This window comes from Triturus cristatus, chromosome 4_2, assembly GCF_964204655.1.
Source record: "Triturus cristatus chromosome 4_2, aTriCri1.1, whole genome shotgun sequence".
Classification (NCBI taxonomy): Eukaryota; Metazoa; Chordata; class Amphibia; order Caudata; family Salamandridae; genus Triturus; species Triturus cristatus.
In genome coordinates, this window is record NC_140586.1 from 668,089,839 (window position 1) to 668,117,025 (window position 27,187).

Below are 27,187 nucleotides of genomic sequence, written 5' to 3' on the forward strand. Positions count from 1 at the left end.
CAGGCCCCTGTACTGCTGCTCCTCTAGGTGATGTGTGGGCCCTCACGATCCCCCTTGCTCACTTCAACAAAGGCGGGATGCCAAGAGCGCTCCCCCGCAGACCCGCACCCTGCCTACGTTTGTCCGGGCCGCAATCCAGGCAAAGTTTAAAAGGAATCGGCTCGCAGCCTCGCACTGCTGAAGCGAGCCTTACCTGCGGTGGTGCGTTCTCTGTTATGGCCGGCACCTCGATTTGGGCACGGGCGGGTCTTCTCTTTTGGCAGACTCAGCACGGGGAGACCGGGGCGGTCTTCTTCCGACTCGAGCGCGTCGGTGACGTCCTGCTGGGCGGCTCTTTGCAGCAGTGCTGCCTCATAGATGCGTCCTGGTTGCTAGGTGATGTCCTGCAACCGCCGATCGAGGCACAGCTCCTTCTTCCTCCGGCGATGACGTCCCGCTGGGCGGCTCCCCTTTGAAGCAGCGCTGCCTCGTGGATGCGGCCTATCCAGTATAAATAACAAGGAGGAAGAGACACGGCGCAACGACGTGCGCGTGCACATCGCTTGTCCAGGCGCGCACATGTCTTGTCTCCCTTCGGCCAAGAAACCGACAACAATAGATCTCGCCAAGGCGACAGCGTGCATGCGCTGCGTAACTAGGAGAGACCTAAAAAGGACGTGGCTACAAGTACTCTCTAGCTTAACCCTCCACCCCCTCCATCATCTTCACCAATACAAGGCTCAAATTCTTTAGACATCACGCCACCGGGTTCTCCAAACACACACACAGCCTGATATAGGGGATGGAGAGGACAATAGTCCACCACCAGTAGATCCATGCAATTACTATAATATTGATCACCAATGGATAATGATCCTGATTTATACCCTGCAAAACAATCACCTCCTGATGACAACACAACATACAGGAGTTCATTTCAAGGGCAGAGTCATACCGTGGAGTTACACGATAGAAATCTTTAAAAGATTTTTTTATTCGAAACACTAGGTTCTACACATAGATCAACTCAAAGTTTTCCTATGTTAAAAGGCATGATGCGACATGCCAATGACGTTTTTAAAGACCCTGTACGTGCCCGTATATTAACACCTAGGGTTGACTAAAAAAACAAACCTCCACCATCTGACCCAATTTTTATTAAGGGTCAGTTGCCTTTAGATCAAGGGTCCCCAACCTTTTGTGTAGTGAGAGCTACTTCTGGTCAGTGAAAATCGTCGTGAGCTACTAAACCTCAACCAACTCCCGTATTTTTCCGAGAGACCCCCCCCCCCCCCATGCCCAGTTTAAATGACTTTGAGCATAATTTCTTCAGAGCCCATACTGTGGTTTGAACAAAATACTTAACCACTCTCTCAGATGCATTTAATTAGTTTTATAGCACCACTCTTATCAATTTAAGGTGTCAGAACACTTTACATCACACAGAGACAATCAATCAGTAAAATGTTACATAAGGCAGAGGACAAGAAAGTATAGGAGTCATAGGTCATCCATAATGGTAGGCAGGATAGTTTGAGTGCTTGGTCAGGAGAGGCTGAAACATAGAATTTAAAACCTAACACCATGGTTGGGGGATTCTCTTTAATAATAAGAATTGATTTCTACCCAAATGAACCTATTTTGCAACATTAGGATAATGAAAAACTGGGGGAAATCATAACAGTCCAGCCAGCCCTATGCCTTGCAGTTTTCATGCAGCTCTTTGATAACAGTTACTTGCTCGCTGTTCTACATTAGGATTTTAACTCATAAAGAGCTAGCAACAATATGGTCTCTCTGACAAAAGTAGTAACCCACTGACCTATTTACATTACGTTATATATGCACTTTGTGATCTGCAACTTCTTTGCAGCAGGCATATTAACCCTATGTGCTAACTTACGATGAGTAAAACCTTCCTTTACGCTTACAGATTATTACACAAAGCTCCGATCTCTCTCTCTCTCTCTCGCTCTCTCTTTCCAGGAAGTACATTTATCACCCCGTTAATTTGCTATTTCTATTGCTGGCTGAAATTTGCCGGATGTCAGAAATGCAGCAGAAGGTGCTTTTCCATAATATTGGCACCCCCCACTCGAATTCAGCACCCGGTGGCACAGGTTGCGCCTCCCTAAAGCCGGCCCTGCAGCACAGTACAAAAATACAAACTCACAACTCTCCTCTGCTGAAGGCTCTACACTGGTTACCAGTCACAAGAAGTTTTCATCCAAGCTATTCTGCATCACTCACGTAGTGAGATAAACAGTAAAGGTCCTAAAAAATCACTGCAGACAAAACTGCTCAAATACTTCCAACCGAGAAACTTATGTTGCGGGCTAGCACAGGGTATAATAATTCCAGCATACAATAAAATGTGGTGGCAATACTTTCTCCATATAGGCCTTCAAGTTATTGGGAAATGCATTCCAGGCAAAAGTACGAGCCATTCAGACTCCTCTAGAAATCAGAAGAATGGCAAAGACGAGTCAATGCAAATACCGGCTCAACTCTATTGCTGGACAAACATCTTGCCTGAAGTCTTTTTTGAACAGAACATAATTAATAGAAAGGCCAACATGCCTACAAAGATAGTAGACTCCTTAATCTCGACCTGCTCAAACCCTATTCAAGGACTTTTAATTTGAATGTCGGCTGCCACTGTGCTTTAATACTGTTAAGGCAAATGTAAAGCACGGTGGCAGCCGATGTTAAAATCAAAGCTCCTTGCATGCTCTGTACAGCGTTCAGTCATGCACAGGCAAATATATAGCGCGGTGTAGTATTACTACACTGCGCTATATATTTGACTTTGCATGACAATGAAAGCTGTTCAGTGCAGGCAAACACTTAGGATTTAACATTGGCGGGCACCGTGGTAACGGTCAGTGCCTGCAAGGACCTTTAATTTGAACATCGGTTGCCACGCGCTTTATTACTGTTAAGGCAAATGTAAAGCACAGTGGCAGCCAATGTTAAAATCAAAGTTACTTGCATGCACTGAGCTGCTTTCACTGACTACTGCGCAAAGGCAAATTAAAGCCTGGTAAAGTCAGTGAAAGTGGATTAGTGCAGACAAGAACATTGCATTTTAACACAGGCTGCCACCGCGGTATCGGCCCAATGCCTGAAAGGACTTTTAATTTTAACGTTGCCTGCCACTGCGCTTTATTACCGAAGGCCGATCTAAAGCGCAGTGGCAGCCAACTTTAAAATGAAAGGGCCTTGCATGCAGTGAGTCGATTTTACCGATTCTGCTACTGCTCAGTCAGGGTCCCACTTACCTCACAGCTGCTCCGGGAGGCCCAAACGAAAAATAAATGCAAAGCGCGGTGCCAGCCTGGAAAAGACAGGTGGCGAAGACTAAGAGGAAGAACGTCCCATTCTTCAGCCCGCCCCACCCTAGCTAAGCTCACTTCAGCCAATCGGAGCAGCTGGTTTGTGTGAGGGCGGGCAAGGGCTGATAGCTGTCAAAGAGAATGAAGGGTTACAAAATAAAATGCTTAAATGACGTCTCAGTAATTAGATAGCAGCGCGAGCTACTCCCAGAGGGTCGGCGAGCTACCAGTAGCTCGCGATAAGACAGGTATGAGACCCCTGCTTTAGATCCTTTGGTGGTATCCAATGCTCTGAAAACAAAATTGACTACAGCAGATCCACCTCCTACAGACAAGGAGTCTAAATTTAATAGATGCATCAGGCAAAACAGTGGTTCACAATCTCCCCCCCCCCCCCCCCCCCCTCCCCCCCCAACCATTGGCGCATTGCCAACATACAAGTCCTATTAGCGAGGTATGATATGGCCCACTAGGACGAAATGGAGGAGCTACTCCAACACCTTCCAGAGGAGCATAAGAAGAGAGGATAAGCATTAGAGCAAGAAGGAAAATTAATATCTAATTACTCCATTAGTTGTGCACTAAACACTGCTGATACTGCAGCAAGGGGAATTAACACCAGTATTATCCTTAGAAGACCTGCGTGGCTCAGAATTTCTGGGTTTCAACCAGAGGCAATCTATTCTCAATGCTCCCTTTGACAAACAACACCTTTTTGAACCTCAAGTGAATGAGGCACTCGAAAAAATGAATAAAGACACAGAGGTGGTAAAATCAATGGGAGCACCTCAGTCACCATCCAATAGAGGTTCCTTTTGCCGCTCATTTTATAGAGGAGGATCCAACAGTAATCCATCAGACTCAAATGTATCCTCATTTAAATCAAACACACAACCCTCTCCATCTAGAGGTTTCTATAAAGGCGGTTACAGAGGGAACAATTTCAAAGGCAGAGGTAGAGGCACACCAACCTGTACCTCTCCATCTCCCAATAAACAGTGACTGTCCTTTAATCCCTCCCCCCTCATCACCTTACACCTGTCGGGGGAAGACTACAACAATTTCTTTCCATTTGGCAATCAATTACAACAGACAAATGGGTATTAGACATTATCCAACATGGTTATTGCCAGGAACTCACCGTCAATCCTCCCAATATTACATTACATTACATATGTATTTGTAAAGCGCACGTTCACCCCAGCAACGGGGCATCTTGGCGCTGAATAACAGATGTATATTGTTACCCAACTCAATGGTACTCATTTTATCGACCTCAAATGGATGAAAGGCTGAGTGGACCCGCTGGGATTTGAACCTGTGACCATGAGTTCGAACACAGGCCTCTGCAGTGGATGCATTAGTCCACTGAGCCACCAGACCCGGCTATTCCACCTCTCAATCAAAAGCTTTCATTATTACACTAACAGCTTTTCAAACAAGAAGTACATGCTCTTCTAACGAAAGGAGCTATAGAACCAGTTCCAATACAATACCAATGATTAGGAGTTTACTCACTTTACTTCCTAATTCCCAAAAAGGACTGTTCTCTATGACCAATATTAAAGCTCAGAGCGCTAAACCTATACATACTATCGGAACACTTCTATATGGTCACGCTTCAGCAAGTGCTTCCGCTTTTACGACAAGGCGACTTTATGTCCACACTCGACTTAAAGGACGCGTACTTCCACATTCTGGTTCACCCAGCACATGGCAAATTTCTCAGATTTGTGATAGCAGGAAATCACTATGAAATCACTATTAATTCAAAGTACTCCCATTCAGGGTTACTGCTGCACCCAGAGTGTTCACAAAATGTCTAGCAGTAGTAGCAGCTCATCTAAGAAGACAACAAATTCATCTCTTCCCATATCTGGACGATTGGCTAATCGAAGCCAACACACAGCAAAAGTGTTTATGCACTCAAGCTACCATAAACCTACTCCCATCAATTGGGGTTTACAGTCAATGCACAAAAGTCCCATCTTAAACCCTCACAACTGCAACCATATCTAAGAGCGATGCTAAACACTCGCACAGCTCTAGCCTCTCCCAATGCAGCCAGAATTCAAAACTTTATTACTACAGTTTCAAAACAATCAATACCGAACAGTCAACACTTTCATGCAACTATTGGGAATGATGGCATCATGCATTACAATATTGCCTCATGCAAGATCACACATGCATCTCCTACAGGAATGCTTAGCACGTCAGTAGAATCAATCACAGGGTCAATGAATGGATCAATTGTTGGTAGACACCCGCACTCAACAATCTCTGCAGTGGTGAAACACACAAAACCTGTCAAAAGGGCACCCTTCATCGACCCGATTCTACAAGTCGTATTAACAGCAGACGCATCTCTCACAGGTTGGGGTGCCCATCTCCCACAAACCCTGAATTGTTAGATTGTGGAAACCAAACACAAACGTTTCCACTTACTTGGAGCTTCTAGCTGTTTATCTAGCACTAAAAGTGTTTCAGCCTCACCTCATAGGGAAAGTTGTCCTAGTCCGGACGGACAATATGACAGCTATGTACTGTGTACAAAAACAGGGGGTGGGGAGGGGGGCACTTTCTACAGTTGTCACACCTCTTTCAGACCATTTGGCGTTGGGCAATACACCACAAAATTAATCTTCTGGCAGAACACTTTCCAGGCATATACAATCAATTTAGCAAAACACACAAGATAATGGACGGAATGTTGCACATTGGCAAAACATTCACCCCCAGTCACAGATCTGGGTTTAATCCATCGTTATTTTGCTCACCACGCCACCCCAGTTCAGACATGGCCATATGCAAATCAGTCTTGACCCTGTGCCTCATGGGAACAGTCCAGTCCGAACTGCCAAGCCATGTCTTCCCTGGACCGGAACCAAGCATCCTAGGACTGGTTTCAATGTGTTTTGCTGTTCACCCTACGTGGGAAGGGTATGCCCAGACGTGGGTCCCGTGCTCACTACGCCACTGGAGTCAAACTATCCTGGCTGAAGAGGGGTGAAACCCCGAAACCGGTCCTAGGATGCTTGACTCTGGTCCAGGGAAGACATCTCTCACAGGTTGGGGTGCCCATCTCCCACATCGGATTTTTCATTTTTTGAACACTACTACAGCCCGAACCGCTGAACGGAATTACACTAAATTTGGCAGAAAGCTAGATGTTGGTCCAGAAAGCATGCTTTATGGGATTTGGTGTAAATCTGTTCAGTAGTGTCAGATATTTGAGTTATATAGATATCTGGGAGCCTGCTGACATTTGATTGGGTGACAACACTTCAACCAGACCGTGTTGGCAGTCCTACATAAAATGTAAAAAAAAAAAAAAAGAAAAAAGAAAAAGGGGGCAGTGTAGAAACACCCTGACCATCTCGCCCTAAAAAAGCATTTTTATTCCCTTTTTTTGCGGGATCCGTACATCGACAATTTTTTTTTTTTTTAAAACACAACACAGCTCAGGCTCCCGCACTTCTTTTATTGACCTCCCCAAGGCAAATTTTTTTAATAATGTGAGGGGAGGTTATAGCAAGTGTATTGTGTGAGTTACAGTTAGCTCATCTAACTACAACTGCTGAATTTCTCTGGTATTGTACAAGCGGAACTTGCGCCTAACTATAACGTACCTGTAACCTTTGGTTTTTGGTTTTTCCAGTGTTGGTGTGTATATGTTTTACTGAGAATGTCAGACTTCATTCTCACATGACTGAGAAAGATAATGTGAATTTACAGAAAATATGCTCTCAGTTTAGCTTACAGATCACCTTCCAAACCTCTGTGGGAAAAGCATGAGAAAATAGTTTTCTCTCAAACATGATTCATGATATCACAGCAGAAGGTTTTTCACAGGGTAAAATCACCTTGGAACACACCACAATTCCTGAAATTAGTATGGTACCATCAACAAATGAATTCTAATGTTACTAAAGTCTGTTATCACCCTTTTATAGTTCTCATTTTGATAACCCTCAAAATCTTTGATTCACTACAATGCATTTCAGTGGGGTACTATCATGTATATTGGTCCCAAGAAGGCTGCCAGCAATTCCAGGATGAAGTGGTGACAGCCAATCAGATCTCATGTTGAGATGTCGTTGGGCTCCGCCCAGATATTGAAACTTTTTCTTTTTCTAATTTCTCATAAACCTCTGAACGGATTTACACCATTTAACAAAAAGGGATCTTTCTAAACCAAGGGCTACCTTTTCGCCAAATTTGGTGTAATTCCGTTCAGCTGTTCTGGCTGTAGCTGTGTCTAAAGTTTCCTATGGGAATTAACATGGAGAAAAAACGTTTTAGGACCCACTTTTTTCTCGGCCCCCGCTTGTCGAATCACCCCGAAACTTTTAAGATGGGAGCTGACCGGAGCTCCCCACCAGTTTTGAAAATTTCGCGAAGATTCGTCAATCGACACCATAGTTATTGGGAAAAGAATGTTACGATTTTCCTATGGATAATAGGTCCTAACTATAACTACCTACTGGCGCCCGCCAGTAGGTAGTAAAATATATATTACACCTACACACACACCCCTACTTTTTTTGGTTCCTTGCAGGGGAATACACAAACTTTAGGTACCATTTAGAATCCCCAGCATGTCAGGAAGCAAGAGAAGCAGTTTTGGTCCGGACACCTTTTGTGGGAAAAGTTATGAAGGCTTAAGCACAAAGTACCCCAAATATAAAATAAAAAAGGCTTCGGATTGGGGAAGAAGGTGAGGAGGCAGGGAGGTAAGGGGTGGAACCTCAGTAGTTAAGGGATTAAAAGGACTCCGAAAAACACAAATAATTGTTCTTAACCTTTTGACTTTATTGGACACCCACTGAATCATTACTTGAATCCAGGGACCCCCACATAGTAGTTATTGGAAGCCGGCGAGCCCAAACTACGAAATTTCTATGATTTGAACCTCAAATTAATACACAATTCAAAAACCAGTATGGACCAAACAGATGCTCAAATAGTGAACTATTTTGTGAATTTCACAATCCAATCTAGGTTATGTTCAAATTAGCTTCTTTATTCGTATATGCTTTATTCATTGTCAATCAATCAGGGGAATTATAAGCGCACTACTCACCTGTGAGGGTCTCAAGGTGCTGGGTAGGAGGGGGTAGAATCAGCAGATCCGTATCAATCGAAGAGCCAGGTCTTCAGAGCCTTTTTGGAGGTGTTCAGGGAGGGGGTGCATCTGATGTCGGTGGGGAGCTCGTTCCAGGTTTTGGCCGTGATGTAGGAGAAGGATCTTCCCCCTGCTCTGGCTCTGCGGATGCGCTGGGTTTCAGCGAGGAGGAGGTTGTTGGTGGAGCGGAGGTTTCATTTGGGTACGTGAAGGGCGATTCTGTCGTTGAGGTATTGGGGTCGGGTGTTGTGTAGGCCTTTGTAGGCGTAGGTGAGTATCTTGAAGGTGACCCTTTTCTCAACAGGGAGCCAGTGGAGTTTGTATAGGTGTTGGCTGATGTGTTCGTGGCGGGGGACTCCGAGGACGAGTCTGGCGGCAGTGTTCTGTATTGTCTGGACCTTGCGGAATAAAGACTTGTTGATGCCGGCATAGAGGGCGTTTCCGTAGACCTGCCTGCTGGTAATGAGTGCGTGGGTGACTGTTTTTCTTGCCTCGGGGGGGGGGAGGGGGGGGGAATCCATTTGTAGGTCTTGCTGTGGGTATTGAAACAGGTTGAGGTGACGGCGTTGACCTATCTGTTCATGGAGAGGGAGGAGTAGAGTATGATGCCGAGACTCTTGGCGTGGTCCGTAGGGGGTGGGGGCGTGCCGAGGGTGGTGGGCCACCAGGAGTTGTTCCATGCCACTGGGGTGGTGACGAGGACTTCCATCTTCTCCAAGTTGAGTTTTAGGCAGCTGTTGCTCATCCAGCCTGCGACGTCCTGCATTCCCTCCTATATGTCTGTTTTTAATTTTATGTTGTATTTTTTCAATTTTAATATTCGTTATTGTTGTCAAACAGTCGCTGACCCCCCACCCCTGTGTATGGCTCGCGGATCCCCACATGTCCTCAGACCAACAGGTTAAGAACCACTAATGTATACTATAGTCTTCAGTAGTCAGACTACCTACAGTCTGTTTGTTTGAAGGCTTTTGCTTGCTGTTAAAATATTTTTCTAAATCTTCCCATTGTCAGGTTGTGGTGATCATTGTCCGTAGTAGTCTCTCTCACTGTGTCTCAAGAAGTAGTGCATATTTCTGTGACGCAGTTGACCTTGACTCAAAGGGCCTGTGTATAACATAGTATAACAATATCTCGTTGTTTTTCAGATATTTATTACAGTATCAGGAGCCCATACCATGTGAGCAGTTGGTCACAGCACTATGTGATATCAAACAAGCTTATACACAATTTGGAGGTAATTATTTCTGTGTTGCTACTATAATAAAAACGTGTATGCCCATTGATGACTGTTGCCATCATTTATTGTTACTTTAAATTTAGATTTCACCAAAAAGGCCCTCTGCATACATCAAAATTGCTTCTGCCATACAATGAGTTGCATATGTCGTAAATGCTTACGGTGTTTAGTCTAGGTGTACCCGTGATTTAGAAAGGCATGGACTGTGCAGAGAAATTCATGCATTGTATCCTGATATGCGTGTATCACGTATGAGGATGTGTGCAGGTTGAAATACATATTTGTACCAAACTAAATGTATATTTTTTACTCCAGTGGACATACTCTGAAATCTTTTGCAGTCAATATGTGAATTTTCTTATGCTATTAGATATAAAATATATTAGAATAACAATAAAAAAAACTTTAAACCGAAAAAATATAAACTTGCAGTGATCTGCATTGTGTATGTACAATGCTGTATTCCAAATGGCGTATTCTAAATGCCTAATAGAGGCGATGTTTATTTAGTACTGAGGTAATTGTATTACATTAAGCACTGAATAAATCAAAATCAATCAGGTGTTTGTTAAGCGCGACTACTCACCCGTAAGGGTCTCAAGGTGCTGGGGGATGTGGGGGGTCGCAGGTTCCAGTGCACCAAGGAGGGGGTCTGTCGAAGAGCCAGGTTTTGAGGTTTCTTGCGAAGATGGGGAGCGATGTCTGTCTGAGGTGGAGCGGAAGGTCGTTCCAGGCTCTGGCTGTGTGGAAGGAGAAGGAGCGGCCTCCTGATCTGGTCTTTCTGGTGCGGGGGACCACAGTGTAGGAGAGCTGCGCTGATCGTAGGGTCCTTTGGGGGTGCGTGGAATTTGAGTCGGCTGTTCAGGTATGCTGGTCCGGTGTCGTGGAGGGCCTTGTGAGCGTGGGTTAGCATCTTGAAGGTGACTAGCTTCTTTGAAGGTCACTCTAGCTTCTTTGAGGGTCACTCTAGCTTCAATGGGGAACCAGAGGAGTGTGAGCAGGTGCTGGGAGATGTGGCAGTGTCTTGGCAGGTTGAGGACCAGTCTTGTGGCAGCGTTGTGGATGTTCTGACCTTGCAGGTGAGGTTTTTGGTTATCCCGGCATAGAGTGCGTTGCTGTAGTCGAGCCTGCTGGTGACCAGGGCGTGAGTGATGGTCTTTTTGTGTTCGAGGGGGATCCATTTGAAGGTCTTATGTAGGAGGCAGAGGGTGTGGAAGCAGAAGGACAAGACAGAGTTGATCTGGCGGTCCATTTTGAGCTTGTACTCCAGGATGATTCCCAGGTTGCGTGCGTGGTTCGGGGGGGGGGGGTGCTTCGGAGGACAGGGGCCCACCAGGTGTCATTTCAGGCGGTTTGGGACGTTTTGTTGGTGTTTAGTTGTAGGCAGCTGTTTTTCATCCATTTGGCGACGGCTTCCATGCCTTTTCAAAAGGTGTGTCTGGCGGTGTTGGGTTTGTTGGATGGGGAGAGGATGAGTTGGGTGTCGTTGGCGTATGACACCATGTTGAGTCTGTAGGTTCTGACAATGGGGGCGAGTGGAGCCATGTAGACGTTGAAGAGCGTAGGGCTGAGGGAGTACCCCTGGGTACTCCGCAGGTGTTAAGTGTAGTGTCCGAGAGGAATGATGTACACTTTACTAAACATGCCTAGGGATATATGTCTTTAAAAAAAAAGTTGATTGGCTTGCAAGAGATTAAATGCTATTCCAGTGTTTATTATTTAAAGAATTTTGCATATTGCAAACTCGACCCGAGGGTATCTGAGCGCTTCACATAGTTGGCAGAGAAATAGTTACCAGAGTTACATATCGGTAAATGCAATTGCATAGAATAGGCACAGACCGTATACACAGAAGTATACTATAAACAGTGATAGTTGCACGAGTTACATATGGAATAATCACAGATGCATGTCAACTGCATATGAAGGATGGTGGGATATATGCACGATATAGTTCTGAGGTAGTTAAGGTAGGGTGAGTCGACTTAGGTCACAGTGTGTGCATAAGCTAAAGTGTTGATGGGCTAGAAAGCATATAAGCATAGAATAACATATAGACCTATAATAACATTGTAGACCAGTAAATAAGTATATAGGCGATATAGTTCTGAGGTAGTTAAGATGAAATGTGTCGACTTAAGTAACAGTGTGTGCACAAGCTAACAGTAATGATGCGAGATGAGCAAGGGAGCATATAAGCACAAAATAACATATAGGCATATAATAACGATGTAAGCCAGTGAAGGAACAAAATATCATGTAGGCCTAGTATTAAAGTGTAGACTCTCAGTGAAGGCATAACGTCACCAGAATGGTCCTACGGTAGCCAGCTCTGTGTGGGGAGCTCCGGGGGTGGTGAGGAGCTGTTGGAGGCAGAGCACGATGGGCTTCAGAAGCAGTTGTGACTAATGCAGGCAGGTCGTTTCATCGTGGCATTGGCAGACGGAACGGCGGGAGCCCCCCACAAGGGACAAGTTGTCATGCCATTGAGCTGCTGTGCTGAACAAGCTTGAGGGGTAGGGAGTGCAAGCGATGAAGCTCCAAGCACGATGTAAGGGGTGTCGGATCCTAGCTCCTGGCACACATGTGGATGGCAATTTGCTCTCCCACAACTGGTGCGGGGGGCGGTCAGGTGGGGGTGGGCTGTGGACAGGGGGGTTGCAAGGGGGTCCTTCTCACCATCCCTGCTTTAGGCGTGGCAGGTGCTTGAGGAAGGAGAGGGCGGGCAGTCCCTTCGTTGACTGGGTACGCCCCACAGTTCCGCAACACTGGTGGCGCCGGGGGTCAGTCGAAGCAGGCCACTCCTGGAACACATGGCAGTCCCTTGGGAAGACCGGGCCAGTGCGAGCAAGGGGGCAAGCCAGGCTTCCACTCTTTTTGCGCTTTCCTGTCGCGCCTTTTGTTTTCCCACTTTTGGGACTTTTTCCCCTCCGGTCATTTGAATAGGGGTCAGCTGTCTATCCAGTGTGTTCTCCCTGTTGCATCAATGTTATTGAGTCAACGAGTGGTTTATGGCACTGGGGGCCGATCCAGCACCGCAGACCGGGGGGGGGCTGTTAGGAGAGTGGGGTGGCTGTGAGAACAACATGGCCGCCTCATTGTCTCCATTCCCTACTCTGGCAAGTTGTAGGCGTGCTGGGGAACAGTAGAGGCAGCGTCCCTGTGCCGCTGCCGTTAGTCAAGGTTCCAGACTCAAGTTACCATTCCTCAGAGAGGGGTGGGGGACATGCTGGGCCGGAACAGCAGGGCGGCTGTCTGCAGGCACCCAGCAGAGAGAATCTTCCAGGTCATTTTTTCACCGCTGCACGGTCTTTGTTCTGCTCCTCGCTGTGTTGCCCTGTATGTTTTTTCGGGCTGTGGACTCTGTTAACAGCTATTTTCAGCAATTGTATGCTGTGCAGGATCGCAAGACTGTTGCCTTCGGTTCCAGAAGTGCGGTAGCTCGATGGGGGAGCTTTTCAAGGGATTTAATTCCGAACAGCGATCACTAGCCCGGGGAGCTCCCAAACACGAGCTCCTTAGCCATCAGCAATCTTGTCATTTCTTGACATATCTTAACGCTAAAATTATACCCCCCTCAAAATTGTGGAACACAATGATCTCTGCAGCAGGTGTCCTAATCTTTTAAGATGTTTTACAATGCAGCCTCTTTGTGAACAATTAAGTAATCTAGACCAGATTAACTGGCACGTCTCCGTCGCAAATTTCTTATCAGCAAATTTAAAAAAAAAAAAAAATTATAAGTTGACTGTCAGACTCTGCTTTTCAGGCTCCACCCCTCGTGACCTAACCCCTTTTTCTCCAGCACACTTTGATCCCTAATGTATGGGTTACCGGAATACATTTTTTCCAATTCCAGCACTGAATGTTGGAATATAACGTGTTTTCAGAATTCAACTAAATGTATTTCGCTGAAGCGTTATTGTGTCGTAGAAAGGAGTTCCAGTAGATGTAGTTAGGTTAGATGAATAGTTTTATTGTTCATTGATATGAAGGTAGGCTTCAAATAAGTTCAGAGGTATAGATTAAATTAACCTCACCTGGAGCAGCCTCCCTGCTGCTCAGCCCAGGATCCGACAGTCCACCTCACAGCAATCCACACATTCCATTACATCACCATCCACACCAACATTCTGCCCCAACACATTCTCACTAGCTGAGCAGCAGAGGCGGGGAAACAGGGAAGATGCATGGTGTCAAAACCCAAGATATAATACACTTTTCCCCTTTATAGAATGCACGAAACAAAAGCAAATATAAACATAACAGTAATAGAAAAGAAACTTGCAAGAGAAAGAATTGTAAATGCAAATAGTAAACAACAATACATAAGAACAAAAAGCGCTAGCTAAAAAGTAACTTTGCAAAAACATGCTAATTTAAGAAAGGTGGAAATATAATGCTAGAGAGAAACAATATAGAAAAAGAGAACATGTAGCAAAATGCAAAAATGTATACATCATTGCAATAGGAAAACACAACGCACTAAATAGAGACTAAGCATAAACATACTGAAATGTGCAAGAGAAAATAAGCTACATGAAAGAAGCATAACTAAGTGAAACACGAAACTAGAAATGGATAATGCTTAAACCAGATAAGGCACATATCTCCTTCCTTAGCAGAACAAAATGAAAACAGAAATTTCAAAAAAGGATACTGTGCAAAAATGCCAAAATTTGGACAAAGAGACCTACATAAATAAGAGAAAAGTACACCACGAAAACAAACAAGAAAAGAGTGCTCCAAATTACCACTACAACCACACCGGCTGGCCACAAGCTGGCGAAGAAAATGGGGAACACGGACCACAGCAAAAGAAGAAGTTTAGGAAACTGCGTGAAACCAGAGAACAGGGATAAGACGCAAGCAGAAAACCAAGTACTCCCATGACAAAACACAGACAGATCTTGAAAAGTGAAAAACAAGAAGAAAACAACTGAACCAGAAAATAAGCAACGGGTGAGTAAACACCCAACCAGAAAGCAAGCAAAGGGTGACTTGCAACCAACTAGAAACTAAGCAGGGGTGGTTAGCACCCAAACAGAAAGCAAGCAACAGGTGACATACACCCAAACAGAGTAAGCAACAGGTGGGTAGCACCCAAACAGGAAGCAAGAAACGAGTGACTAGCGCCCAACACACCACCGGTGAGACACCACGCAATAAAACAAAGAAAAGGGAGATCTACACTCCTCGGAAGAAAGGTAATCTCCAAACAGCAAACTCAAAGAAAAGTGATCTAGGTGGACTGCACCCCCCAGGGATAAATGGCGCAGACACACCTGAGAAATGAGACCACACAGGAGAATAAACAAAGAAAAACGCACGTGCAACCAGATGTACACAAGAGAAAAGGAATACACAGTAAATGGATGTCATAAAAAGAAGAAAAGAAACCCACTGAAAACCATAGAGAAGGAAGAACGAAAAAAAACTTGCAAACCACGAAATATAAATGTTAACAGCACTGTCGCATGTCAATGTAGTAAAACATACTATAATAAATAAAGCAAAGCAGAAAATAAATAAAATAATATGCAGGACATAAGAATATAATGGCAGTACCAAACGAAATAAGTGAGCAACAACCCATTCTATAATTAGAGAAACGTTACATAGCATATATGACATGGCAAACATGAAGATGGAAAGAAAATGCAGGTGTGAGGAGAAGCAGAAAATATAATAGTAAAAACGCCGTAGACATGGGAGCCAATATGTGACAGCAAACACCGTTGCTTGAGTTACCAAGCATGACCTGAAGTACAACAGTTAGAGGAGAAGGAAGAGAAACGCAATGATGAAACCTGCAAAGCGTCTCTGTTCAGTCGGTGGAGAGCTGTAGGCAGGAAAGCAATATATCCCAAAGTAATTCATCAGTAACATCAGTCTCCACGGACATTGAAGTGAAAACAGCAAGGGAAGATCCGGACTGAAGAATCGCCCCAATTAAAATGGCGGAATGCAGAGAAGACGCACGCCGGCTAGCTCAAGGCATGCAAGAGAGGTACAGCTTCTCCGAGCAGCAAATATCCCAGGGTTCCAGGAAAACAGAAGAAGAAAAAAAGGAACGTCCAGGAACAATCACACGTGAAAGGGAGCATGTGGAGCTCGCGCAGTAACCATGAACTCCTTGCGGACAATTTGAAAATAACACTAAGAGAACGCTGAGAATGCGTAGAGCGTCTTCGCACCACACAATGATGGGTAATGGCACTCGGGTGACATAAAACCCCGAGAATGACTGAGAAATGTCTCTGCTAAAAATGAAGGAAGCATACCTCTCCCGATCTCGTCATGTGCACCATGACCACAAAGAGCAATGACAACAGGGTAGAAACCGCACTAGGATAGGTCTAAAATCCAAGAGCAGTCGTGCACATAGTGCAGAAGTAGGCTTTCCGGTTCAACAAATCCGCCATACCTCAGAATTCACTGGTGCAGGGTTTAACTTTGCCACCAGGAGCAGCCTCCCTGCTGCTCAGCCCAAGATCCAACTGACAGTCCACCTCACAGCAATCCACACATTCCATGACATCACCATCCACGCCAACATTCTACCCAACACATTCTCACAAGCTGAGCAGCAGCAGCGGAGAAACGGGGAAGATGCATGGTGTCACACTCCGATATAACAAACGTTTCACCTCAGCACATCAAATTATATTCACTGCATTGATAAGTTTTAATAAAAAATTAGTTTATAACGTGAACTGAGAAGTATTCTTATCGCCCTGACGACAATGCTATCAGTGAGCTAAGATGCAAGTCGGGGGATAGTCATGTGTACCCTATATGTGGGCATGGAGCAGCATTTAAGTCTATTAAAACAAAAGGGAGGCTTTTGTATAGTACACATCTTGAACTTGAGTATTTGAAGTTTCACTCGTATGTGATAAACAAGGAGGATTGGTGAGATAAAGTGTTTGCTTAGGATCACATCATATGATCAAGGAGGGAAAACGGGATCGATCCCAGACTCTCAAATTTCACACTGTGCCGTTCACCCATCAGATCATTATCTATTTCAGTCATCAAATTTTAATGTAATGTCATGTCCTTATTTCTTGGAGGGTGAGATTAGAGCGTGGGTAACGGACGTAATCCACATTTTATTTTTGGCAGTTTTACATAGAGCTTACATATCCGAGTATAGGAAATTGGGCTTTTGTTGCAGTTGTCCCCCTTTCCCCCCTCAACTCTTTTGCCCCCTTTTTAGCTACCAAATGCTGATTCCAACTCTGACAGTGCACTGAGGCCTGCTCACCGGACCTCAGTGCCAGTGCTCCTTCCCTAAAACAAGGTGCTGTCTTATTGTGCTGCAACTGACAGAGGACTTTATCCCCCCTGTAACCACCTAGTAGATGGTACCCCAGGTACCTAGGACAGAAGTACTAAAGACTGCAGAATATCTTATGCCACCCTAAGGGACCCACATACAAATTCCACACAGACTGCCATTGCAGGCTGCGCGACATGGTGCAAACCATGAGTGAAAATATAACATGACACTCATGTGTGTCATGCCTAAGCTACTGCATCTAATATATGAAAGTCACCCCTACATCAGGCCTTTGAGCCCTAAGGCAGGGTGAATTATATTTTATGTGAGAACATATCTGCATGAGTAGATATACCCCTGTGATGCCTAGTTACATTACTACGTATTGCAAGTGATCAGGTAAGCCATTTTAAGGTATGCACTGGGCAAAAAAACGTTCCCCAGCAACATAATGGCTTCACTGAAACATATGGTGTTTTGGCATCAAACACCTTGTATTAATAACACCACAGTGATACCAGTGATGTTTAGTAATACATGCACCAGGAGGGTACCTTCAAGGTATCCCTGAAAAGCTACCAACTACCAGTGTGTGTACTGACTGGTACCCTGCACATCACCAATGCCTCAGGTTTGTCATAGCATGGAATAATTATCAATTCAAAGTGGTAGCAGCTCATTTAAGAAGACAACAAATTCATGGCTTGCCATATCTAGATGATTGGCTCATCAAAGCCAATACACAAATGTGTCAACAACACACTCAAACTACCATAAATCTTCTTCATCAGCTGGGATTCACAATCAATTCTCAGAAATCCCATCTTCAACCCTCACAACTGCAACCATATCTAGGAGCTATCATCAACACTCAAATAGGTCTAGCCTATTCAAATGCAACCAGAATTAAACCATGTGTAGCACTGCTACCACAATTCAAAGCAATCAATACCTAACATTCAAAACATTCATGCGACTTCTAGGGATTATAGCATCATGCATTGTCATAGTGCTCCATGCAAGACTAAACATGTGTCCTCTACAGGAATGTTTAGCCCTTCAGTGGACTCAGTCACAGGGTCAGCTACTCAATTCAGTGTTGGTAGATCGCTGCACCCATCACTTTCTTCAGTGGTGGAACACACAAAACTTATCAAAGGGGCGGCCCTTCATCGACCCTGTTCCACAGATCGTACTAACAGCAGATGCATCCCTCACAGGATGGGGTGCTTCCCTACAACATCTAACTGTTCAAGGTCTCTGGGACACTAAACACCAGAATCTTCACATCCACTACCTAGAGTTTCAAGCTGTTCACCTAGTGTTAAAAGCGTTCCTACCTCACCTTATAGGCAAGGATGTGCTAATCCGGACAGACAATATGACAGCCATGTACTATGTGCAAAAAACAGGGGGCTGGGGAGTATGGCACACACTCTACAGCTCTCACGCCTCTCAGACCATTTGTATTGGGCAATACATCACAAAATCCACCTGCTAGCAGAACACCTTCCAGGGATGGACTTTGCCGACCTCCTTAGCAAGATGCGGCAACAAGTTCACGAGTAGGAACACCAACCCCAAGGCCTCCTCCCATACCACAAATGGGGATTTCCACAAATGAACCTATTTGTGACCGCACCAAACGCACAATGTCAAAATTTCGCCTCCAGGTTCCCACACCCTCCATCCAAAGGCAATGCCCTATTGATGAATTGGTCAGGAATATTTGCCTATGCTTTTCCACCTTTTCCATTTCTGTTTCAGATGCTCCCTCACGCTTATTCTAGTCGCTCCAACATGGGCGTACACCTCCATAACGTCTACACCTTGCAGCAGTGGCTGCCTACCTTCAAAATAGACAAAACCTATCTTTGTTCAGAGTACCAGTAATTAAGGCTTTTATGAAAGGCCTTAGAGTGATATCAGCAAAGGTCCCACCTACCTCTACATGGAACCTCAATGTTAATGCTATCACCTTATTAGGATGTGTGAGTGAGCTTCAGGCACTAACCTTAGAAGAACCAATCTTCCATTCTCACAGGGATAGGGTGGTTCTTCTTACTAACCTAAATTCCTTCCAAAGGTAATATCTGCTTTTCATATTAAAGAATCGGTTGAGCTACCTGTTTTCTTTCCCCAACCAGATTCGGTAGCAGAAAAGGCTCTTCATACATTAGACGTTAAAAAAGCATTAATGTATTACATTGACAGGGATTTTTTTTTTGGTAAAATGAATTTTTGTTGCATTTGCTTCCCCTTACACAGGGAAACCTATTTAAAATCTGGAATTTCTCTTATGGATCGTTAAATGTATCCAGACATGCTACATTAAAGCCAAAAGGACTTTACCTACACCTCCTAATGCACACTCCACTTGTTAAATAGTAGCACCTGTGGCCTTTTTAGGTAGCATTACAATATCTGGCATTTGTAAAGCAGCTACATGGTCTGCACCACACACATTTACCAAACACTATTGTGTGGATGTGTTAGCACTCCAACAAGCTAATGTAGGACAGGCGGTGCTACGGACACTTTTTTAGCACACATGCTTCAAACGGATTATGTTACTTACCCTGTAAGCATCTGTTTTTGGCATGTAGAGCTTGTAGATTCACATGCGCCCTCCCTAGACGCCTATGGTCGTTGCAGTTCTCATTTACATTACGCATGCAGGGACATCTCTTTACGTATACTTGCATTCGAGGCATATGAGCTGCAGATTACACACTGCATAGATCGCCATCTGGTGTTGGGCCCGGATGTTGCAGTTGTTATTCTCTTGGAAAGTCTTTGGAAGTCACGAGGTATGTGACTCCTCCTTTGGATCGTATTGCGCATGGGCTTCGGCTCCATCCTCAGATTGTTTTTTTCCGCCATCGGGCTCAGATGTGTTCTTCGCGCTCCGGTTCCGAACCGTTTCCAGTCACAGTTCTTCTCATCGGCACGCAATCCTTCCCTTCCGCTGTATTGTTCTCGATCGCGATCTCCCCACTCGACGCGACTCATCGAGAAACTTCGATTCCAGGCGTCGACGCAGGCCTTCGGGCCTACCTCAGCTCCGGTCCTGGCTCATGGAAAGGACTCCATTTAAGAAGTGTCCTCGATGTGGGTCCAAATTTCCCCACACCGATCTCCATGAGGTGTGCAACCTCTGCCTCTCCCCAGAACACGAGGTTCGAGACTGTCCGGCGTGCAAATCCTTCCGGTCCAAAAAGACTATTCGAGACCGAAGAGCGAGGGGAACCATGGCACACGCGTCTGCTGCAATCCCCGACGACCTCTTCGAAGAAGGCGTTGATGTCCCCGAAGAACAGCACACCGAAGAGGGTCTCGTCAGCGCCTCCGAAGCCGACGACTCAGATGTCGAGGACATCACTCTGGCACAGAGGGGCGTGGGTACTACTGTCGATCCCCACCCTCGACGGCATCGAAAAAGGCTACGGTCACGCCTTCGCCCTCGGGCCTAGGCACGACCTAAGACACTGCTTCACATAACTCGCTTTCTGGCCCGGTTAAGAAGCCCATCAAGCCTTCTGGCAGCTCGGGCTCGAGCCAGCCTGCCGTCGGTGCCGAGAAACACTCCGCACCGAAAAAGAAAATGGCTTCCTCCGCGCCGAGCTCCACACCGAAACACTCTGCGCCAAAGACGCCCACTAGCTCCTCGTTATCGACGCCATCTTCCGAACCGAGCAAAAAAGCCAAAGCCATCGACACCCACACCTCGAAGCCGAAAGCCATCTCGGAACCGAGGAAACAACCGGACATGTCTAAACCACACAGTTCAAAACAACAAACTGATGATTCCAAGACTAAAAAACAACCGGCTCCGACCCCTTCGGCGCCGACGGATCGACCGCTCACAGAAGAACTGTTTCGGCCCGATCCACTCCAATAAACTCTTACTAGAGACCCTAAAACTGGACATTTGATGATCGGCATCAAAAAGAGACCGCTGGACAAGCCTTCCCCGGCTCCACCTCCAAAGAAAAGACTGTGGTACCTCCCCTCTGAGACTTCCTTCACCCACCCCTCCACCATCTCCTCCATCTCCCCTACCTCATCATTCCCCCACACCCTCTCCAGATGAGGCTGATGACGATGTCTATTACCACATAGGGGAGGGACCCCATGACAAACCCACAGGAGACCCCACGCCTACAGGCTCCCCAGACCCATGGGACGATTACAACATCCCAGACATCCCTAACAACCCGCAGGACGACATTTACCCTTCAAGACCGTCCCCGCCAGAAGACACTATGGGGTTTAACCAGCTGCTACATAGGGCTGCACACTACCACGGAGTTGATCTCCATACAGACCCCGTGGAGGAGGACTTCCTCCTAGACACTTTTGATACCACCCACAGGGCCACTTCCATTCTGCCCATGCTTAAAGGTGTTATCAAACACGTGCCCGAGGTCTTTAAAGACCCGGTCAGAGCCAGGGTCATCAACCCTCGTATCGAAAAGAAATATAAGGCCGCCCCTACAGATCCCACCTACATCAGAGGGCCCGCACCACTAGACTCACTCGTAGTCTCCACTGCAAGGAAACGTGCAAACTCCCAGGCATCAGGCGAGACACCACCTCCTGATAAAGAGTCCAAACTCCTAGATGCCTCTGGCAAGCGAACAGCATCCCAGGCGGCCAACATATGGCGCATTGCGAACACATAAGAGCTTTTAGCACGATACGGCAGGGCACATTCTGATGAGCTAGAAGCAATCCTGCAGCATCTCCCTGACAAGTACAAAAATAGAGCCAAAGAGCTAATACAGGAGGGAAAAACCAACACCTCCATACGCTGCGCCCTCGATGTTGCCGATACCGCCTCTAGGGCAATTAACACCAGCGTCCTCCTCCGTAGGCATGCCTGGCTGCGCATCTCCGGTTTTAAACCAGAGGTACAGGCTTCCATCCTTAATCACCCCTTTGACCAAGAACATCTCTTTGGCCCAAACGTAGACGTAGCCCTTGACAAAATGAAGAAAGACACTGATACGGCAAAATCTATGGGAGCCTTGCAGTCACCCTTTCCTAGGCACTCCTTTCGCCGTTGTTCCTTTCGAAACACATCTAGAGGCTACTCCTCCGGCGCTTCTGCTTCCTACAAAGCCCCTACACAATCCACCTTCACTAGGGGTTACCAGAGAGGTGGCTACAGGGGTAACAATAATAAAGGCAGAGGCAAAACTAATACCTCCCGCTCAGCCTCCACTCCTATCCAATGACTTCCCTTCACTCCCCCCAGACCAACCCACTCCAGTCGGGGGCAGACTACAAAACTTCTTTCATGTCTGGGCTACTATCACCTCGGACAAATGGGTGACACAAATAATTCGGTCAGGCTACTGCCTCGAACTAAAATCAATCCCCCCAAACATTCCACCAAAACACCGCCCCATGCCACAGGAACATTCGTCACTTCTCAAACAGGAGGTAGTCTCCCTCCTACAAAAGAGTGCGATAGAGCCAGTTCCTACCCAACAACAAAATATGGGAGTTTACTCCCTATATTTCCTCATACTAAAAAGGGACGACACTCTAAGGCCCATCCTGGACCTCAGACCCCTAAATCACTATATACATTCAGACCATTTCCACATGGTCACACTTCAGCAGGTACTTCCCCTGCTCTCCCAAAACGACTTCCTTGCCACCCTGGACCTCAAGGATGCCTATTTCCACATTCCCGTTCACACAGCTCACAGAAAGTATCTCAGGTTTGTAGTGGACGGACAACACTATCAATTCAAAGTGCTGCCATTCGGAGTTACCACAGCACCGCGAGTGTTTACCAAGTGCCTAGCGGTCGTGGCAGCACATCTGTGAAGACAGCACATACACGTCTTCCTATACCTGGACGACTGGCCAATAAAAGCCAGCTCATACAACCAGTGTGTACAACACACTCCTGCAACTATACAGCTACTTCACGAACTGGGCTTCACAGTAAACCACACGAAGTCCCATCTGCACCTGTCCCACATAAAACAATACTTAGGTGCCACAATAGACACCTCAAGGGCGCTAGCCTACCCCAGTCCTGCCAGGATAGCAAACATTCAGGCTGTACGTGCTAAATTTCAACCAGAACACTCTCTTACAGCTCGAGTGTTCATGAAACTCATCAGAATGATGGCCTCTTGCATCTTCATAGTACCTCATGTAAGACTCCAGATGCGTCCTCTCCAAGAATGCTTAGCGTGCCAATGGAACCAGGCCCAGGGTCAACTGACAGATCTGGTGTTGGTAGACGGTCGTACCCATCGCTCTCTGCAGTGTTGGACCACTAAAAACCTTTCCAAAGGGCGACCGTTCCTGGACCCTGTTCCTCAGATAGTACTGACAGCGAACGCATCGCTCTCCGGCTGGGGAGCTCACCTACTACATCTCACCATGCAGGGCAGGTGGACACCTCAGCAAAAGTTGCTCCACATCAACTATCTGGAGCTACTAGCAATATTCTTAGCACTAAAGGCTTTTCAAACACACATATCGGGCAAGACCGTCCTAGTCCGCACAGACAACATGACAGCCATGTACTATATACAAAAACAAGGCGGCACACACTCTCTGCAGCTCTCTCAACTAGCACAGATCATATGGAGATGGGCCATACCCCCAAAAATCTTCCTCCTAGCCCAACATGTCCCAGGAGTCCAGAACACTATAGCAGATCTGCTGAGCAGACAAACACAACAAATCCACGAGTGGGAACTCCATCCACAAGTTCTTCACCCGTACTTTCAAATGTTGGGGCATCCACAGATAGACATCTTCGCCACCCACAAACGCCAAATGCCCAAGCTTCGCCGCCAGATATCCACACCCATTATCCAAAGGCAATGCGATATGGATGAACTGGTCAGGCAGATTTGCGTACGCTTTTCCGCCTCTCCCACTCATTCCCCTAGTGGTGCGCAAACTACAACAACACTCCCTCACTCTCATCCTAGTAGCTCCAACGTGGGCCAGACAGCCGTGGTACACCACACTGCTGGAACTCTCTGTAGTACCGCACCAAAAGTTACACCTCTCTCCAAGCCTCTTAACCCAGAACCATGGAGAGATCAGGCACCCAGACCCAGCTCAGCTCAACCTTGCGATCTGGCTCCTGAAATCCTAGAATTCCGTTATTTGAATCTTCCTCCTGACTGTATGAATGTCATTAGAGAGGCTAGGCGACCTACCACTAGAGCTTGCTACGCAGCCAAGTGGAAACGTTTTGTGGTCTATTGCAACAACAATAACTTCAATCCCCTAGATGTGTCCATTCAACACATCATAGGCTATTTACTACACCTTCAAAGATGCAATCTAGCCTACACGTCTATTAGACTGCACCTTGCAGCCATAGCAGCTTACCTGCAAAACAGGCAACATCTATCACTCTTTCGAGTACCTGCCATAAACGCCATCATGGAAGGCCTCAAAAGACTAATTCCCCCCCAGAGTGCCACCCTCACCTGTGTGGAACCTAAACATCGTTCTCACTATACTAATGGGGCCACCCTTTGAACCTCTACACAAATGTGAACTTCAATTCCTAACATGGAAGACTGCTTTTCTTGTAGCCATCACTTCCCTTAGAAGGGTCAGTGAAATACAAGCACTCTCCATTCAAGAACCTTTTCTGCAAATGCACCGTAACAAGGTTGTTCTCCGCACTAACCCAAAATTCCTCCCTAAAGTAATTTCTCCTTTTCACCTAAACCAATCTGTGGAACTACCTGTATTCTTCTCGCAACCACAAACCGTTGCAGAAATGCTGCATAAATGTGTAGGTGATAACAACTGAAAAGGATATGCGAACAGGAATTTGAAGTAGTTTTTCTGTTCTTCTAAAAATCAATACCCGTCGGTACTTCCGGGCTTTACATGAGCCTGTAACCGGTTACAGGCTCATGTAAAGCCCGGAGTACCGACGGAGAGAGCGGTGCCCCATCCTGACCTGTTGCCAGGTTGAGGTGAAATGGTTACCCAGCTGAATGCGGGTATTGATTTTTAGAAGAACAGAAAGACTACTTCAAGTTCCTGTTCGCATATCCTTTTCAGTTGTTATCACCTACACATTTATGCAGCAGCACCATTATTAGGTCCTGATGAAAGCTATGCCCACCAAAGGGCGTTAGGCTGAAACATGTCGACCACTATTTTCTAATCCACCGAAGCAGTTTGAAATTACACTGCTGGTGCACTGTTTTTCTTAATCCTAGTAGGGATGTATTAGAATAAAGTTTCCGCTGTACATTCTCTAACTAGTTTTAATTGCACTCCCTGCACATTGTTTATTTTGCGCTGCGTCCATCCTCACATTCATTAGGTTCATCGTTTGTGGATTTAGTCTATTCCACTTAAATATAAAAACATCCCTGAGTTCCGTCCTCTTAGAGAGGAGGTTGTAGCCCCCGGAGGAACTAGGTTTTTCCTCTGGGAGGAGATTCCCAAATGATGAAGCATGTCACCTATGGTGAGTGAGGGAATTCGTCCTCTAAAGGGATATGCCCACAGCGTAAATACTGGCCTGACTGCTCCGCCTTACTCCAGTCTCGGGTGGCACAAGCAACCAGAGGTCTGAAACCCCAGGGCCCATGAGGTAAAAGCTCATCTTCACCGAGATGTCCGGTGTTCCGGATGTCTCTCCTATTCCAGGAACATGCCTTTGGATTATCACCGGCTCCCAATTTCCCATTCCAATAATAATCCATCTCCTCCTTCAACCAGTCTTCTTGGCCGGCCCGTCTCCGCCCTCCAGACATTCGTCTTGATTTCATAGTGCTTAAACCCATTTTGACTTTTGCTCTCCTGTCCTCTTCAGTAGCCCCCTCCTTGACTTTTTTGTGTTTGGACACTCGCACATTAAGCATAATGAATCTGTCCTGCAACTGTGCCTGCTATCACAATGTTTAAACTAGGACATAACTTTGCCATTGTCCCTCGATCCTACAGCGGTATCTGCTATTTCTCATCGGCACACTGCTAACTAGTCTGCTGTTCATCACACTGACTGCCACTTCACATAGCCAATTAACATTCTCTAATATTTACCCGGCTGCCGAACAAGTAACCACTTAACACATATCCAGCACTTTGAAGCTCCAATATTATGTATGTTCGAGGCATGTGTGCTGTAGATACACATGCTTTGCATACTCCTGCCATCTAGTGTTGGGTCCGGATGTTTTCAAGAAGTCTTTCCTAGTCACAAGGTAAGGTGACTCCTCCTTTCGGTGATAGTGGGCATGGTCATCGACTCCATTGTTGGATTGTTTTTTTCCGCCATCTGGTTCGGATGTGTATTGCTGAGCTCCGGTTCAAAACTGTTCTGTGAGTTCCCTTTGATGCGCAATCCTTTCTACCCTCGACTGTACTGTTTCCATACACTTTTCCCACTCCTCCACGTATCCTTTCAACATCGGAATCGACTTTCGATCAGAAAGCTTCGTAGACGGTCTTCGAGGCCTAACCACGCCCGTCTAGTTCTGTCGATGGATCGGACTCTGTTTAAATTCTGTCCTCAATGTTACGCGAAGTATCCGCGCACGGACTCACACAAGGTGTGCAACTTGTGCTTGTAGTCGGAGCACAAGGAAGAAGATTGCGACGCTTGCAGATCGTTCCGATCAAAAAAGACTCTTCGCAATCGTCTGGTTCGACATCGAGAGATGCAGCATCAAAGCATCGAAGATACGCCGTACATCTTCGGTTAAGACTCCAACCAAGAAGACATCGAGGCATCAGCAGCAGAGGAGGAGGAAGCCTTCTCTGAACAAGACTCAGATTCCGAGCTTGAGATAGACTTCGACTCCGAAGAACTGCTGCAGGAACATGGTGACGTGTGTACCGAAGACCCCTTGCCCCCACAAACTCCAAAAAATCACAAGGCTTCTGCACCACATCGGCATTCTTGCCAAGGTCGGTGTCGAGATGACGTTTCTGACGCCCCACGGCCCGGTCCGGCACCGAAACTACCAGTTCAGCCTTCCTGCTCAGCACTGAGTCGACAAAAGTCCTCCTCGGACCCGAAAACCTCTGGTTCCAAGCACAAGTCCGGCTTGGAGCCGAAATCCTCTGCACCAAAACACAGAGACCCCTTTGGATCCGAAATTGGAAACTATTCCACCCGATCTGATGCAAAAGAGGTTGCATATTAACCCTGACACCGGCCGTATTCACGTAAAGCCACCTCAGAAAGGCAAGCATCAAGA

At 46.2% G+C, this 27,187-nt stretch overlaps 1 protein-coding gene across 2 annotated transcripts in view; it reads left to right on the forward strand.

Annotated features, from left to right (window-relative positions):
* The window catches only part of PSMA4 (proteasome 20S subunit alpha 4), a 128,139-nt gene that overhangs the window by 49,044 nt on the left and 51,908 nt on the right, over nucleotides 1-27,187 (forward strand). For both annotated transcript variants that reach the window (XM_085602469.1, XM_085602471.1), the window contains one exon: nucleotides 9,591-9,679. In XM_085602469.1, coding sequence (XP_085458595.1) covers nucleotides 9,591-9,679 — 89 coding nt within the window. The remainder of the gene's footprint in view (nucleotides 1-9,590; nucleotides 9,680-27,187) is intronic.